Source organism: Phalacrocorax carbo, chromosome 23, assembly GCF_963921805.1.
Source record: "Phalacrocorax carbo chromosome 23, bPhaCar2.1, whole genome shotgun sequence".
In the NCBI taxonomy this organism is placed as follows: domain Eukaryota; kingdom Metazoa; phylum Chordata; class Aves; order Suliformes; family Phalacrocoracidae; genus Phalacrocorax; species Phalacrocorax carbo.
Genome location: NC_087535.1, coordinates 4,492,945 through 4,509,923, shown reverse-complemented (window position 1 = coordinate 4,509,923; position 16,979 = coordinate 4,492,945). Strand labels below are relative to the sequence as shown.

The following is a 16,979-nucleotide window of genomic DNA, read 5'->3' as shown; positions in this document are numbered from 1 at the left end:
AGCTGCTCCCCAGCAGGCCCACGGCTCCCTCCCCAACACTGGGAAGATCAGGACGGATCGTGCTGGGGAGCCCTTTCTTGCCCACCACCGCAGCCACGCTCAGCTCCCACTGACAAGGGGTTTCCAGCCTTCCCGGTGACCCCACAACACACACAGCAAGGGAGAGTTTCCCTCGCTGCCAGCCCAGGGCTCACTCCCAGTGCAGCACGGCAGCTGTTTGCAGAGAGAAGAAACGAGCCCCCCTGCTTTTGCAGTGCTCAGCTCCCCCGGGAGACAGGGCTGACTTGCCTGGGGAGGCAGCGAGTGAATGCACACCCAGGAGTGCATGATTCACACCCTAAACGCAAAATACGGAGCTTTTATTCCCCAGCATAAAAACAGAAGGGGAGCTCACTGCCTGAGCCTGCTCCGCACGCACACGCGCATCCCCCCCGCCAGCGTGCACGCTCCCGTGAGCGGCCCCACACCGCAGCCCATGCATTCGCACCCACGCCCACAGCCGTCCTCCCTCTCCGCTCATGATTCACGTGGGGAGAGCAGCAGCAAGAGGAGATTTTTTGAAGCTGCAGCGATGGGCAGAAGAAGTTGCTGCCTACACCTGCTCTGCTCGTGTGAAAACACGCGCGCACCCCGCACAACCGCAGCCCTGGGGATGGATCTGGGCTCATTGAGGTGGGTGGGAGCAATCCCTCCCCTCTGGCTGCCCCCATGCATGGCCCGGAGCCCCTCCATTCTGTCCCCTGGGGCAAACTCACCCTAGGGACGTTTGTCCAGCTTCCCTGGGAGCATGAAGGTGACGTGAGAGCAGCTCAGTCGCGTTCATGCACCCTACCCTGACTTGCAGCTGCATGCAGCTATCGGCTTGTCCAAGCCAGCTTGCAGGGACAATAATGCCCATCAGCTGCAGCCACAGCCCTGGGAGCTGCGGCTGAGGTCAGGCTCTCTTAATTAGCAGGGGTGCTCATTAAGACAGGCACATGCTCCATAAGCCTGCCCACGGCTGCTTTGTTGCTGCTTGTGAGTCCAGCCCAGCATTGGTTCAAGTGAGGGCACAACACAAACAGCACCCGGGCCCGTCAACCTCCCGCTGCGGGGTCCTGTGGGGTGGCCTGAGCTCCGACTGTTGGGAGAGTTGGTCCCAACAGAGGAAATTTGGTCCTGAATGAAGCGGCAGCTCCTGTGCAGTGAGGAAGATGAGGATGCATCAGAGAAAGGCAGGTCCGACCGAGGCTCCGGGTCCCTTGTGAATCACTTTATTTTCACTGCTGCAGAGAGTAGGAGTGAAAATACCATTAAGTTGAAATCAGTTGAGAACTACATATGTCTCTAGATATATCTGTACAGTCTACCAGTATATATACACATTATATATAAATATATACATAGGGTCTCCGGGTTTAAGGCTGAAACCTGTCAAACCCATTAAAGCCCACTGGAGGAAGATTTGTAGACAAGAGTTTTATCATGAAAACACAAGCCTGAATTAGCACGGGGGGGTTAATGAACCGTCCAGCGCTGGGAAGAGGGGAGCACCCAGCTGGCAGGGTCATGGGGTGTTCCCAGGCTGGGGGGACCACCCCTGTCCCATCCCGGGGAGCGGGACATCGTGCCCATCCACGCCCATCTTGGAGAAGGGTTAGTTTTGGTGGGCGAACACAAAGGAGGTAATGGCTGGATTCTTTGGTTTATTGCTTTAATGCTTTTTTCAACGGGATTTTTTCCCCCCTCTAATGCTTGGTTTAAATCCAAATCCTGAGAATCAGGAAAAAAAACCCACAAAACCAACAACACCCCCTAAACCCAGACACCCTATATATGCAGGTACAGCTATCAAAGAGGGAAGCAATACATGTGAGAACAGGGAGAAGGGGGAATAAAAAATAGCTTTATCCAAAAGAGTAAGTCTTCCCTTTTCATTTTCTTTCCTTTGTTCTAAAAAAAAAAAAAAAAAAAAAAAAGAAAAAAAGAGGCAAAATCAGTCACGTGTGTTTGGTTCAAGATAGCAACTGAGAGTAAAACTTCCAGGAGGTGGGAGTTGAGGCAGGAGGGCAGAGGGACCATGAGAGCAGAGCAGAGCTCTCCCGGATCAACCCAGCCCCCGGCAGATCCCACGATTACACCCAAGTCAGCATCTGGCCCCAGGTACCTAAACACAAGGGCAAGCGTCCTGCTGGCATCGCTGCCAAGCAGCTGGCTCTGCCCTGCGCCGCGGGGTGCCGTGCCCGGGGCAGGCTGCTGGCGTCGGGCTCCCGCGGGCTGCGGGTGCTGCCCGCGTCGGCGAGGGCAGGCTTTGGCTGGAAGCGGCGGAGCGCGGCCGGCGCGCTGAGCCCTGCCCCGCCGCAGCACCGGGCGGGTGCCGGGACGGCGCCGCGGAGCCTGCGAGCGGTGGATGAAAGCCGGCGAGGGGGCTGCTGTTGTGAAGGTGGGTGCGTGGTGTGTTGCTGCGGGAAAAGCGCAACCCACATGGGGACAGGGGAGCCCAGCTCCGACCGCAGGGGCCGGCCTCCCTCCCTACTCCCTCCTGCCAGATTCACACCACCATGAGGGAATAAGCCCCTTGGCCTGGAGAGCAATGCGGAGCCGAGGCCGAAGCCCCCCAGGAGGGCCCAGGTGAGAGGAGCGTGTCCCTCGCCCGGGACCCTGGGACGTGGCTCCGGCCACGAGGTGTCGTTGCCGGTCCTGCCGGCCAGCGCCAGACCCCGCCACCCTCCGCCTGCACGGGTCCCGCTCCCCCGGCCACCCGCACGCCAGGCTGGCGTCACCCCGCGCCCCCAGGCTGCGGGGGGGCCATCGGCACCCTGGGCACACCAGCCCAGGGCAGCCCTGCTCCGCCCCTGTCCTGAGGATTTCTCCCCAGGGACATCACGGGCTCTCCGGGTGCAGCCACCCGGAGCGATGATACGACCCAGGCCCTGCAGCGAAGTGGCCCCTGGGCTCCCTCCTCAGCTCCATTCGGAGATGGTTTTGGCCAGAACCGAATCCAGCCTCCTGAAGCTCTGCTGGGTGGAAGGGGAGGGGCAGAGCCAGCTCCAGGGCTGGCCTGGGGCGAGGGCAGAGAAGGCAGGGCCCGCAGGCGGGGTCTGGGGCAAGCGTGGCAGCCACCCCGGGCTGATGCTGTGACCCGGGCTGGCTGCTGTGACCCGGTGCTGCCCTGCACACAGAGGATGCACATGCCACGTGTGGCCGTGGCCGCTGCGGGGGAGGAAAGGCGGAAAGGCGGGAGAGATGGAGGCAGGGTGTGAGCAGGGGGAGAGAGAGGCAAAGAGGGTCCCATGTGTCAAACACCGACGGGGGTTAAGTCTCTGTGCAAAGCCATGTCCTGGGAGAGGTGAGCTGCAGGGCAGGGTTAGAAAACCACGGACTGCAGGAGGCGGAAACACATCATCAGGTCCAAGGGGATGGGGGGCTTCAGGAGGTTCCCGTCCAGCCGCAGGTACCGGAGCCGGGGCACGCTGTCCAGGTCAGAGGGGGAGAAGTCCTGGATGGACATCAGCGAGGTGGGGCAGATCTGTGTCCCGTTGATTTCTGCAGGGAGGGGAGGAAAAGCAGGGCGCAGGTTAGAGGAAAGGGAAGATAGAGAGGGATGCTACCCAACCCCCTCCCTCCCTGCCTGTTGAACCCCAGAATGGGGTTGCTTTGCTACCACGGGCGAGAATCCCCAGCCTCTCCCAGAAGACAGCACAGCCCCAGTGAGAAGAAATCTTGCTTTTGTTCAGAAATGAAGTAGGTCACATTCAGCCAAAGCACAGTAAGGGATGCAGTGTCATTTGAGAGAGAAAAGGGATTATTTCAGACATGAAACCTGCCAAGGAGCCCTAAGCCTTCAAAAAAAAAAAAAAAAAAAAATCAAGGAGACATGCTCCAGCACCGTTTTGCTGAAGATAACATCAATAACCGGCTCGTCGCTTGCTTCTGGATTTCCACGTGTTTCTCCCCACCCCAGGGCCTGCATTATGGAAAATAAACCTGGGGATTCTCATGTCGTTACCTAATTCCTGGAACTGAAACCTTATAAAAGCTGGGTAAAATAGACAAAAAAAAAAAAAAAAAGAGGTGGGACATGATGCACATGGTGACACGGGCATCTCTCCATGGAAAGCCCTAGCAGGACCTGGGTACCACTGTGTGTGAAGCCAGCAGCAGTCGCCACCTTTGCCCAAAGTCCCCATTGGCTCCAGTTTGGTGGTGTTTAAATAAAATGCAGATTAACCAGCATTTGAACCAGACATATGTCACCACATCACCATCCCCTGGGAACCGACTCCGGTGACCACATGAGAGAAGGGATGTGGCTTTGTGAGGGTTTTGTCCATCTTGCTGGGCATCCCTGTGGCATCCCATAACCCTATCAGTGCTTGCCTGCAGAGAGCAGCTTTCTTGCTTATCCCTTCCTGGCTCATGTTCAGTGCCCTGTTTGGGCAGGAGCCGGCCTGCTAAAGCTGCTCTGCGATTTTGCAACCCCTCTTTGGCAGCGGACCACCCTCACATACAGAGCCACGCGCCATCGCTGCACAATAAACACCGCAGCATGGAAGCGCTTGTGTCGCACCACTTGTGGGGACCAGTGTCCTGCCCAGCAGCTGCTTCCTGGGCAAGTAGTGCCCTGGGTGGGCCCTGCAGCCCCCATACACCCCACCGCAGCCAGAAATAGAAGAGCCAAGCATGTTTTTCCTGGTGCACATGGAGGGTTTCTGGCAGGAGCACCGCATTCTTGGTTCCCCATGGATAGCAAGGACGGCAGGTTGCTGAACCTCTAATAGCAGAAACATCTGGGGTGACCAGGAATGGGTCTCTTCTTCTCGAATGTGCTAGCTATGTTTACATATTTCACAGGCCAACACCTCTCCCATGAAATTGCTGTGCTTTGCCTGGAACAGTGTGAAACTGCCCCAGTTGGTGCCAAGGCAACCTCCATCACAGCCTTGTTCTCCCTGTTCCTTCCTCTGCGAGGCTCAGCTCAAGAGCTAAGCTGGGTTATTTCTAACCATCTTGACTGTGTATTTGGCATCTGTTCTTAAAATATGTGCACAGACTCTCCTTTTTAAATATCCCTATTTCTGAGCCCTGCTGGGGAAGTAACTATTTAGATGGCAGGTGGCCCCAAGGAAGAGCTGCCCATGACAATGAACAAGAAGAGCCCTGCAGCACCAGGGGGAATTCAGCCCTGCTCCTCAGCTACCACCCTAATCCTCAGGCCATCCTTCCCCACATGCAAATCCATCCCCCTTAGGGCCTTGTTCACCTACAAAGAGCCCACAGCTCATCTCCCCATTGCAGCCGCCTTTGAAGAGTTCACATCCCACTAGGTGAAAAAGGCCTTTTTTCAGTGAAACACTTGCCATCCCCAAGCCCATCTGCTCCCCCACAGACCTCGCTGTGGCCTCCCGAGCGGCCAGGCCAACTCACTTTCAATGGAGTTGTTATTCAGGTAGAGGTGCTCCAGCTTGGGGCTGATGAAAGGGACGTTGGTGAGCTTGTTGTGGGCCAGGTGCAACACCAGCAAGTTGGTGAGGTTGAAGGAGTTCTTGGGCAGCCCCTTGTCAGAGATCTGGTTGTAGTTGAGCCGGATGAATGCCAGGTTGGGGAACTCCTTGAAGTAGTCACTGGGGATGTCTTCAATGTTGTTCCTGTCCAGGAAGAGCTGGTGAATGGCACTGGGCACCCCAGGAGGCATTTTCCTCAGGATGTTGTGGGCGAGGTTGAGTTGCATGAGGTTCTTGAGTCCCTTGAAGGTGTTTTTGTTGAAGACCCCATCACTTAGCTTGTTGTGGTGCAGGTCCAAGAGTACCAGGTTCTCCAGCTTGTTGAAGACACCAGCAGGGATCTTGGAGATCTGGTTCCTGCTCAGACGCAGCTGCTCCAGGTTGGGTGGCAGGAAGGCAGGCACCTCCTTGAGCTGGTTCTTCTCCATGTAGAGGAAGATGAGGTTTTCCAGCTTCTCCAGTACCCGCCTGTCCACCTTCCGGATGCGATTGTTGTCTAGGTTGACCCATTTCAGTCCTGTGGCATTCCTGAAGGACTCCTCCGGGAGGTCGTCGATGAAGTTGTTCTGGAGGTAGAGGTAGTGGATGCGGGATGGGATGATGGGGACCTTCCGCAGGTTGCGGCTGTCACAGTAGAGGGCGGAGGGGAAGTCCGGGGGACAGTAGCATTCTCGGGGACAGTCAGGGAAGATAGAGGGGGGACCCGGTGGCAGGGGTGGAGGCAGCTCTGTGGGCTCGACGGGCTCAACAAACTCAGGAGGTGGGCGGGTGGGTTTCCGGGGAGGCTTCCTCCGCTGTCCGCTCACCTCCGAGATCAGCACAAGAACAAGTGGGAGAAGCAATCTGAAGGCCACCTTCATGGTCCAGATGTTTCCCTGAGGGAGGCAACAAGAAGAGGTGGTTAGGAAGTGCCTGATTTAGGTACCGCATCATCTCCCATCTCCATCATCACTGCAGTCTCTGACAGGCAGGAATTTACCCCACATCTCTGCCAATAACCTGCTATTTTCTCTCCTTCCCCTTGGAAGTTATCTTTAAATCCAACCCCTCTCTAGAGCGTGAGTCACTGAGATCCCCTCTCTCTGGCTCAGCTCTATGCCATGGGGGGGAAGGGTTGGGGTTTTTTTCATTTGGTTTGGGGTGGTTTTGGCATTCTACCCCCAGCACTGCCCTGCAGAGCCTGGACCCCCCCTCAGGACCCCCAAAACTGCTGTTCCCTCTCCCCAAGCAATGGATTGCCCCTTCAGAGGCCTTGATGGATTAGGCTTAATTTTGCACTTGAGCCAAAAAATCAATGATTCAGTAGTAGAAAATTGGCAAAGCAACACTATCAGGAGGCCAGCAGCAGTTCGCAGGACAGCAAAGATGGATGGCCCTGTGCTTCAGGGACAAGGCTTTACTGCAGGACAGGCCATTTTCAAGGCTGTGTGATAAAAAGGGCATTTGCAAGATTATGCATGGGCAATACCGAAGGTGTTCGGTTACACGGCTTCCTGCGCTGCCCAAATAACCAATCCGTCACCTCCAGTCCCACTTCAGGGTGCTGGGCTGGGATGGTTATTTAGGGAGAGTGCCCAGTAGAAGCAGGAGATCTGGAGGGATCAGGCGAGGTCTCTACTTTCCCCTAGCCAGAGAGTTTCTCCTGGACACCAGCCCAACACCTTACACATATCACCTCTCCCTCTTCTCTGGGTCATCATCAAGCCCATGATGGCTGCCTGTCCCATCTCTGCCCTCCCTGTTTCTGCCTGGAACAGCAACAATCAGCTTTGCAAGACTGTTGCTGGTAGCTCTCCAGCTGATGCCTTAGAGGATGGAGGGATCCAGCCTGTTGCAGACAAGCTCCCCAGAAAGCCCCGTGCAGAAGGTGCTTTGGATGCTCCGACACTCCCCGGGGCCAGCTGGAGAAGAGCAGTCTGTGGGCTTCTTGGGCAGATACCTTGGGGTGTTCGCCAGGCTTTTCCCAGCAGCATTTGTCACCCCAGCAGGAACAGAGCCGAGCTGGATGCACAGTGAGGCAGATGGAGGAGCTCAGCAGAGGCAGGGTGGAAAAGAGAATCAAGTGAAATGAGACAGGGAGGAAAATCAGGAGGCTCAGAGGAAGATGGATGTTGTGGGGAAATGGAGCATCTGCTGCGGAGCCAGTGCTTGCTGGGATGGGAGCATGGGGCAGGAGCCCTTGGTGTTGCTGGAGCCTGTGATGCTGATGCTGGAGAGAAATCAGGCTCTCCCAGCTCATTGCTCTCTCCCATGCAACACGATGGACTTGAGCTTGCAGCTCGCTGGTGCACAGCACTGCTCTCGTGCCTGGGGGGTCACTGGCAACACAGGCACAGCCAGCCCCTCTCAGCTCAGCGTGCCTGGTGGGAGCTGCAAACAGGCAGGGCTGAGCTGGGCACATCGCATTTGCCTTCAGGCAGCAGCAGGGAAACATCCCCAGCTCTCATCCGACCAGCAAGCAGCACAGACAGACATTGCCGGTGTAGCCCCCTGCCACACCAACCGCCTTCTGCTTACAGCTTTGCACCAGCCCGCATCCCACCCAGGGATGCCCTTAAGGCCCCTCGATGGGCCGCTGCTCCCAGGGCTGTGCCAGCCCGGCTCACTTTGAAGTGATCCCACGCATTCCTGGGGCTCAAAGTAATTGACTTTCTCCAAGAAAAGATTCCTGTTCTCACCCCCCTCCAGGCCCAGCCTGTTACTTTCCTTTTTGCCTTGCTCAGCTCCCATCTGGCTCTGTTTAACCCTACAAGCCTCACATGCCTGCTGTTTTCAATCAGAGCTCTGGCATCTTGCTGGGGGAAGGGAGCAATGGGGGAAGAGCAACGGGGCCCAATTGCTGCCAGATATTCAGCTCAGCAGTGCTGCAGTAAGTCCCCTTTGGGGATGTACGTGCGTGCTTCTGTGTTGTAAGAGTTCAGATTCAAGAGCGGGCTGCAGAGAACGGACAAATTCGTGACGGGGAGCTGCTCTACGTGCAGTCCCCTCCCTGGCCCTGCAGCACCATGCTCCTTTCCCAGCCACATCCCTCCTTGCACTTGGCTCTCCCCCCACCTTGTCCCAAACCTTTCCATGGGATTTTGCCAAAGCTCCAAAACTCAGACCTGGATTTTAACACCCTCAATGCTTGGGGGAGCGGTGGGGGTGGAGGACTGCGTTTGGCCCATTGCAGAGGGAGGAGGCAGCTGGGACACGATATTCCAGCCAGTACATGCTGTGATCTGGGCATTCAGCTCCTTCATCTCCCAGAGCGATGCTCAGCTCGGGCCACCCGGCAGCCACCCCAGGCAATGTCACAAGAAGGGTGGGGAACAGGGCAGAGCTGTCACCCCGCTGGCCTCGGGAGCTGGCTGAGCTCTCAATCCTTCCAGGAATGAACTGACGCTGCACAGCCTGTGCCATCCGCTCTGCATGAGGCTTTAACGCTGCAGATGTTTAGGGACTCAGCATATAGCAGAAAGAGTCAGCAAGCCAGAAATTCAGGCTGGAGAGCGGCAGCATCATGTGGCATTTGTCAGCCCAGAAGGAAAGCGTCAGGAGGCAGACGCAGCCCCTTTTATCCGCTGTACCGCCTGCAACCCGCTGCCACATCCCCATGGGGACTGCCACAGCCCCTCTGCCCATCGCAGCCAGCCAGAGCCAGCGCTGCCATGGCCCTTCTCTGCTGCCAGTCCCCACCAGCCTCTCCCTTCGAGGCTGCAGCTCGCCACGGAGGCTCTGCCCACCGCTCCTCAGCCTGCTCGGGCAAAGCAGGACCCACTTCCAAGCAGTCTGCGGGAAACCAGCTCACAGCCAGCAGTACCCACAACAGCCCTACATCCAGAATAATGTCCTCAACGGGGCCACAGCCAGGCTTTTTGCAACAAGCCTGGGGCCACCACAAGCTTTACAATTGCCTCCAACACGCTGGAAAGTTCAAAGCCAGCCCTCCTTGGAGCTGACATAGTCAGCAGTCTGTTCTCCATCCAGTTTCATGCAGTTGAACTTAACTGGCGTGAACGCAAAAACCCAGATTTCAAAATCCCACACCCTGATTCTGCACGAGCCCTGGCTGCCGAGGCCACGGCCAGAGCCCCGGCACAGCGCCTGCTCTGCAAACGCCACCACTCGACCTTTCTCACCACTCCCTGACAGACAGGACAGCTTGGATCCTGGGTACCCACAAGGAATCCATGCAGCTGGAATAAAGTTAAATCATGAAGCAATGAATGCATTCAGGAAACCAGCTGCCTGGTGTGGAGAAAAGGCTCAATTCGTGAAAAAAAAAACCTGTTCTGACACCTCCTGAGCAGCTTGGCCTGGGTGCAAGACTAAGGCACCCAACAGGTGCCAGCCCAAGGTTTTTCCCAGAAGGCGGCAGCTGCTCCCTCAGTCATCCCATTACAATTGATAAAAATTCTTTACAACAGCTGGAAATTCCAGCCCCGAATGCCACTGGTGTTTGCTTTCCAAATAGTTTATCTTCGCTGCATCTCACTAAGGCAGTGCTCACTGCCAGCCCCGAGACTGGTGCCAAGGGCAGGCAAAAATCACAGTCTCTGGGACAAGAGCGAGCTATGTAAAGGTTACAGGGGGACTTCTTGTGAGCAGAAGCCCCGACGCTCTCCCTTGGGTGCCTCCTGCCCTCCCCACCTCCCCTTGCAGCAGTTGGACACACAGAAAGCAGCAGCTGGCTCTGGATAGTTACCACCGATGCATCGGGGACCCCTGTTCCTGTGGAGGGGCTGGGAGGGATAAAGGGAGCTTTTTAACTTTGGGAGGAGAGGGGAAAGACTAGGTGGCTGGACCAGGGATCCTTTCCAGCCCGTTACCCACAATTCTGCCAGCCCCCTTCACAGCTTTTCTACTGGGACCCCCAATTCCCATCATCCCTGCAGCCCCCAGGCTGGAAAAATGCCCCCACCCAGCCTGGGAACCTGCACATTGGAGCAGAACAAGGAGGACAAGCTAAAAATAACCAAGAGGAGCCAGCAAAGCTCCCTCGTTAGCTTCCCTCGTGTCCAACCACCACTAACAGCCCGTTCACGTCTCTGCAAGAGTCTATGTCCGATCAGCTGTAACTGAACAGGGAGCTCTTTATCCAGCGGCGCTGGAGAGCTGGGAATGGTGGAAAAGGACTAAATAGAGCCCAAGCCTGTCCTCGGAGGGGAGGGCAGTCACGCTGTCACCCAGGCATCCCCAGGGTCCCCTGGGGAGAAGAGCCCTGATGCAACAACCCACTCTTCTCGCCCTTTCCCAGCACTTTCCCAGCGTGAAGCGGAGCCGCAGGCAGCCTGCTTGGCTGGGGCTGGAGCCAGCACACAGCCAAGGCAGCGGCTCTGCTCCCGCTGCATTTCTTCTTGCTGGGATAGCGCTGTCTCCATGCAGGGGATAGGTATCGCAGAAGACCGCCAGAGATCAGCTCAGACACACTTCTAGGCTCTCAAGCAATGCTTTTGGGCTCAGCCCTAGGATTGCAAGACACAGGGCTGGCAATGCATGGCTCCTGCATCCCTCTGCATGCCAAGAGTATTTCCTCACTGTACCACAGCCACCACTCATTGCAAAGGTCTCATCGCATTCACTGCTTCCTCCAGCAACCTCCTCCCACAGCGGGGTCCATGGGAAGGCAGCACTGGCAGAAAACACCTCTCTGCTGCCTTCTCCATGTCAGCAATTCCTCTCTCCTCCCTCGCTGCATGTCCCAACCCTTCCCAGGGCTGCTCCTGCCTCAACCCACCCGCAGATCTCTCTGCCACACACATTGGAACTGGCTGGACACAGGCAAAAGCAAATCATGGGAGAAAATGTTACCAAACTGACTACAGTCCAGCCCCCAAGCCTGCCCTCCGTGTGTGCCCTGCTCCCCTCCAAGCAGATACCTTGCCTTGATCCCCCCAGCTCGACTTTCTCTATGGGTGGGAAGCTGCTCTGATGCCTTATCAGCTGCTGCTGCTGCCTCATCCCTCCCCTCCAGCCTCTTCCTGAGGGCAGAGGAAACCTCCCACAGCTGCACTTTAATCTCTCCCCAGGTGAAAACACTCGGCCTCTCGCCCCCGCTTCCCCAGGGGAGCAGGGATACCCAGCGCCCTGCGTTTCTGCTCCGTGCTGCCTGTCCCAGGCTGGCCGAGGAACGGGTGCTTCCCAGGAGGCAGCTCCGGCAGCTTGCGTGATGCCGTCGGCCGAGCACCACATAAGGAAGGCCCATGATCGCAGGCTCCTAGGAAAGTTTCCAAGCCCTCATGTGCAACATGCTTTGCGTTCAGCTGCCAAGGGGATGAATTTCCACTTTCTGCCCTGTAGATGTTTTTCCTAAAACTCTCAAACAGGGAGGGAAGGGCAGGTTTGGGGTGAGTCTCTTCCATGAAACGAATCCCTTTCCCCAGGACTTCAACAAACACTGCTGCCCTGTTGCTTCCTCCCATCATCTCCTGCCTCTGCTGGAGCAGAGACAAAGAGCCAGCTCCAAATGGGACCCATGCCATAATTTGCCCCTCGGTGAGGTGCAAGGAGGGGGCTGCACCTCTCTGCCTGCCTGGAGTGGAGCTGGCTCAAATATCCGTGACTGAGGCAGCAAAAGTGGTGTTACACGCTCTGGGAATGGGCTACAAGATCCAGGCACAGCTCTGCCTGCTGGGCAGGAAGGCTGGACTTTACCACCTAAATTTTGGGCAGAAAACCAGCTTGCTGAAAATTGCTGCTGAGGTGCTGTTTAGCTGCTCTCTCTCACCTCGCTCTCAAAGCAGCACGATGCTGCTCCCCCACTCCGGCACAGGGGTGAGGGGCTACACGCAGCCCCCCTCCCACGGGACCAGCACCCCGCAGCCCCCCCAGCCATTTTCCCAGCCCTTCTGCAGATCCAGCTGTAAACCAGGAGCCTGCTGCGCTCTGCACAGGGAAGGCACGGTGACCCGACGCTACTGGAGGCTCCCTGGTAGCAGACCTGACTCCGGAGGTGTCTGCTCCCCTCTCAGCCTCTCCCGCTCCTTGCGTGCTTCCCCCTCTGCTTTCTGAGGCAGGGGTCTGCCCTGGGCACGGCTCGGGCAGTGCAGCCCTCCCAGCTCTGCCTCCCTGTCTGCAGAGTCAGAGCCAAGCGTGCGTGGGGTTCTGAGCATGTGAGAGCACAGGTCGGTGTGGGGGGGATACAAGGGGATCTTCACTCACCCCCACAGAAAGCGACTGGCAGCAGCTGCAATGCTATCACACACAGGACTTTCCTCTGATTTTGCAGCCCCAAGTTCCCCCCGCTCCACCCCAGCACACCCCATGCCGAGAAAAACTCTTGCGAAGAGAGAAAAAGGAAGGAACAAAGACTCCAGCTGCTGAAGAACAGAAAAACCAACCAGAGGAGAGAAAAGAAAGGAAGAGCAGATGCTGCTTGGCATGTAAGGGAGGCTGGAGAGGGCAGGAGCATCGTGGACCCACTGGTCCTGGGTTGGAGGGACAGGCAAGGCGAGAAGAGCCTGGGGGAAAGCACCTGCCCACACCTTACCTGTGTGCACCTCTCCCTCCTCCTGCCTCTTATTAATCCTCAAGACAAGTTTCTCTCTGGCTGCCTCCCTCCTCCTCCTCCTCCTCCTCCTCTCGGCACCACCACGAGTGAGCCTCGGCCGAGCGCGGGGGTTTTGTTCCTGGGATCCGCTGGCTGAGGGTGGGTGGGAGCGCGGGAGGCGGAGGGCTGGGACGGAGGCACGATGACAACAATAACGTCTTTATCTGGCAGCCAAGCGCTGCGGGCTCTGCTGTGCACACATGGCCTGCCTGCCGGAGGGCTGGCGTTTAATAACAATTCCTTCTGCTGCGGAGGCTGCTCAGAGCCCGTGTTTAAAAACAAAGCTAATTAATAATTTAAATAAGCCCTTCCCTTGCCACGGCCCCTGTTGCAGGAGCACGTGTTTGGGACGGCGCTTTCCAGCAACACGGCTGAATCGCAACAGGGGTGCAGAGCACGGGGGCTCAGTGTGTCACCAGCCAGCCTGTCCCCGGGGCTGTCCCACCCAGGACCCCCACCTGCACAGAGTGACTTCCAGTTGCCCCCCATCCCTGCTGAAGAAGCCAGCCCTGTGCTGGGCTCTCTGCTCCTGCCTAGCAGATGGTACTCTAAAACATGATGCAGGGTTCATTCACTCCCAGCTGGTGATAAGCTTTAATTTAAACCCTGATGGCACTTAATAAAGAGAAAGGAGGGGAGCTGTGGCGGTGCTGTGCAGCTGAGTGGGCCACTGGCAGGCGGCCACTGGGTTTTGCCCGGAGCCTCAGCCAGGTCCCAGGCTGGAAAACACCGAGGGGACATGGCCAAGGGACCCCTGGGGCTCCTGGGTGCCTGCTGGGACAGGCGTGTTTGTGGGTGCTCGGGGTGGACATCTCTGCTCCAAGGAGTTCAGAGGCAGCCTGGGGCCTGTTGCGTAGTCACAGCTCTCAGACACATCCCAGGCACGAGTGAGGAGTCCGGGGGTGGGCACAGCAGCCATAGGGATCTCCCTCCGTCAGGCATCCCTGTCCCAGGCATCCCTGGGATGCGGGCTTCGGGGGTCCTCTCCCTCCCATGAGCCATCCCTCTCCAACCAAGCTGATCTGCATTGGGGCCAGGAAACCTCAGCTGCTTTGGCTCACTGAAAACCCAGCCCAAACCCTACTGGAGCCCAGCAGCCCTCCTGGAGGGTCCAGTCCTGCACTCCCACACTCAGCAGACGGTGGCTACCACCAGCGGGTTCAAACAGCCAAAATCAGAGCCTCCCCCAAAGTTCCCACCCCAGACTCCCCGCAACCTTTGAATGCATTTGTTCCCAACACAGTACGCTTCCCCTTACCCCAAAACCAGAGTATTTGTGGTGAGTGCTGCTCACTGACTGCTGGGAATGGGATGGTCCGAGGGCACAGCCCTCACCCTGCAGCGAGCTGGGGCACTTGGATGCCTCAAACCAGCAGGTAGCTGGAGTGCAAGCCAGGAAAAGGAACGGAGAGAAACCACATCGGTATTTTACGTTGTTTAAAACAAAGGGTCGAGGTGGAGATGTGTTTGCCAGCTGGAGAAGGATCAGAATCAATAAGGAAATAATATGCTGTTTGGAGATTCATGCCAATTGCTTTAAAAACTAGTCAAAAGTGCCTAAATCCATGGGGGTATGTTTCATGTTTTTTTTTCCTCTGCTACCTAGCTGGGCACTGAAAAGGGGGAAACTCATGCAGCAAATGGGGTAATTACTTGTGCAAAAGTCACCCTGCAATGCCAGGCATGGAAAGGTTTTCTATCCTAGACCTTATCCACCATGCTGTCCGACCTGTGAAGCTGCTAACACAGCTCCCATTGCTGGGAAGCACGAAAAAACCTTCAGCAAATCTGGTGAGTATAAATTTTGCTCTCAGCCAAGGGACTTTGTTTGTTGAATTTTCTTCCTGCAGGAATTTCTCTCAGCGTCCAAGTTTAGAATCCACCTTCAAAGACATCCTTTTAAATTTTTAAGACGCAACAGGCTGCAGCCTTGAACGTGGCTCTGGGTGCCGCGCACTCAGTTTATTCTACATCTGGAGCAGAATCTGGCCGCACACTTAGAGGAGAAGGGGATGATGGAGGGTGGCCGTGGAGCAAACCTGTTCTCATGGGTCTTGTTGGCTTGGGGACATCCCACTTTCAGTGCCCCTGCTGTGGGCTAGCAGTGTCCCCATCATCCCTGGTCCCCTGATGCCACGTCCCTTTGGTTTATTCCCTTTCCACGGCCCATATTTTCTGCAGAGGTTTGTAACAGAAATGCTGCTTTGGTCTGGTGGAGTTAGGAGAGGAAATGTTTGAGCATGAAAGCACCGGGAGACAGAGCCAGGGCTGCGAGAACAGCCTGTCTCGACCAAGGGCAACATGAGGGACAGCCATCGAGTGGGTAAACACGGAGGAATGCAGGCCCCAGCGAGCCCAGAGGCTGCATCCCACCAGCCCAGCAGGCACCATGAGCTTTCAGCTCCCAGCCATGCCTTGGTCACTCCGGCCATCCCGGCAGGGAGTCCTCAGCAGCCGTGCAGACACCCCGAACATAGAAACATGGACAAGAGGCAGCAGAGGGTTTAAGGGGAGAACGTGAGCAAAAAAACCCATTATAACCAGTTGCTCCACCGTCTCCAGTTGGGCAATGTTAGATACAGCGAGCACCCACATCCCTCATCCTCTCCACCCTCCCCTATCCATCCCGGTCAGGCTCCTCATGCACCACACCACGGTGCTCGTGCGTGCGAGTGGCTCCTATCAGGTGCGGTTAAAAGCAGCATTCCGAGCCCTGGCAGAAGGTCCCACCCTGAACCTCATCCCATTGATTTCCAACAGCGCAGCCTCCCCGGCCGTTTGCAGCTCGAGCTACTGCAGCGTCTCCATTTCCCCCTGGCCGGGGGCAATGCAGAGGGGACAGCCCCGGGGCATGTCACTGCACACCAAGAGCTGGTGGTCCCAGCCCCTGGGGTTTCAATAAGGGGAATTTTGCAGAGCAAAGCAGTGCAGAAGGCTTCTCAAACAGCCGAGCAAAGGGCTGTCCTCAAACCAGGCTCACCTTCCCCAGACCACAGTCTGAGCTCCTCAGGAATAGCAGCCTAAAAGGCTTTTTTGGCCAGAGAGAAATGCTTATTCTTTACATTATCCCAGCATCAGCCACCCTGTCCCAAGCCAAACCTCCACCATGCTCGGTGCTGTACAAACACAGATGATTTACGGCGCAGTGGTTCTTTCTGACAGCCAGATCTTAAAACTCCCTTCAGAGAGCTAAAATATTTAATTTCAGAAGGGGGGTGGGGGAAGCAGCAGGAAACCCAAGATGCCCCTGCGGCCACTTCATCGGGGCAGTGTGTGCTCTACACAAAACGTGAAATCTCAGGCGTTTGGCAGCAAAGCCTCGCAAGCCAGCCGTGCTCTCCATGAGAGCCACCAGTGTCATGGGAAGGGGCCACTGAGCAGGGACAAGGAGAGCCCAGAGGTCCCCCCAAAAAGACGGCTGGCAGTTTGGGATGGACCCATTCCCCTGGGACTGTGATGGGAGGGTGCTGTGCTACCTTTTGAGGCAGCCACGTCTCTCCTGGGGCTCTGCATGCCTCCCCCACCGCAGGGTGTTGTCACTGGCATTGGGTGGCCACCAGCCTGGAAAAATAAACTCAGCTCCCAAACATCACTGGGAGCCAGAGACAGGCTCTTGCCTGTCCCAGCCCCGGGCTGCAGCCCCCTCCACCCCAGGGGAACACACAGCAGCCTCCACACACAAGAGCCAGAGAGCAGGGAGAGCGTCACCATGAGCCCGGGAGAAACACTTGGCTCCGAGCAAAGCTCTGGAGAGGAAAGTGAGCAAAGGGGAAAAGTATGTTGCTTTGTAATGCATGGATCCCGCTCTCACGTTGCTGAGATGCTGCATGATGTGCTTCCTCCCCCCCCAGCTGCACGTGGGCCAGGGGCAGAGCATGCCTGCTCCATGTCCACGTTTCCATCTCCAGCAAACATCTGGAAACACCTGGGAACATGCTCCGTGAGCGTGGCTGCTGAGCGGACAC

The 16,979-nt window shown here is 56.8% G+C and overlaps 1 protein-coding gene across 1 annotated transcript; it reads right to left on the bottom strand.

Moving 5' to 3' along the window:
- Positions 1–1,231: 1,231 nt before the first annotated feature.
- PRELP (proline and arginine rich end leucine rich repeat protein) lies at positions 1,232–13,260 on the bottom strand. The gene is made up of 3 exons (XM_064471912.1): positions 12,955–13,260; positions 5,407–6,358; positions 1,232–3,525 (listed from the first exon to the last, which is right to left on the bottom strand). Exons 2-3 carry the CDS (start codon positions 6,341–6,343, stop codon positions 3,347–3,349), a joined length of 1,116 nt encoding a protein of 371 aa, XP_064327982.1. The 5' UTR covers positions 6,344–6,358; positions 12,955–13,260; the 3' UTR covers positions 1,232–3,346.
- Between the last annotated feature and the right edge of the window lie 3,719 nt (positions 13,261–16,979).

Bases quoted from the DNA above. Each gene is read 5' to 3' on its own strand.
- PRELP (XM_064471912.1), bottom strand. From the start codon at position 6,343: ATGAAGGTGGCCTTCAGATTGCTTCTCCCACTTGTTCTTGTGCTGATC. The intron at 3,526-5,406 runs GTGAGTTGGCCT...CCCTCCCTGCAG, and splicing joins GAATAACAACTCCATTGAAA to AAATCAACGGGACACAGATC.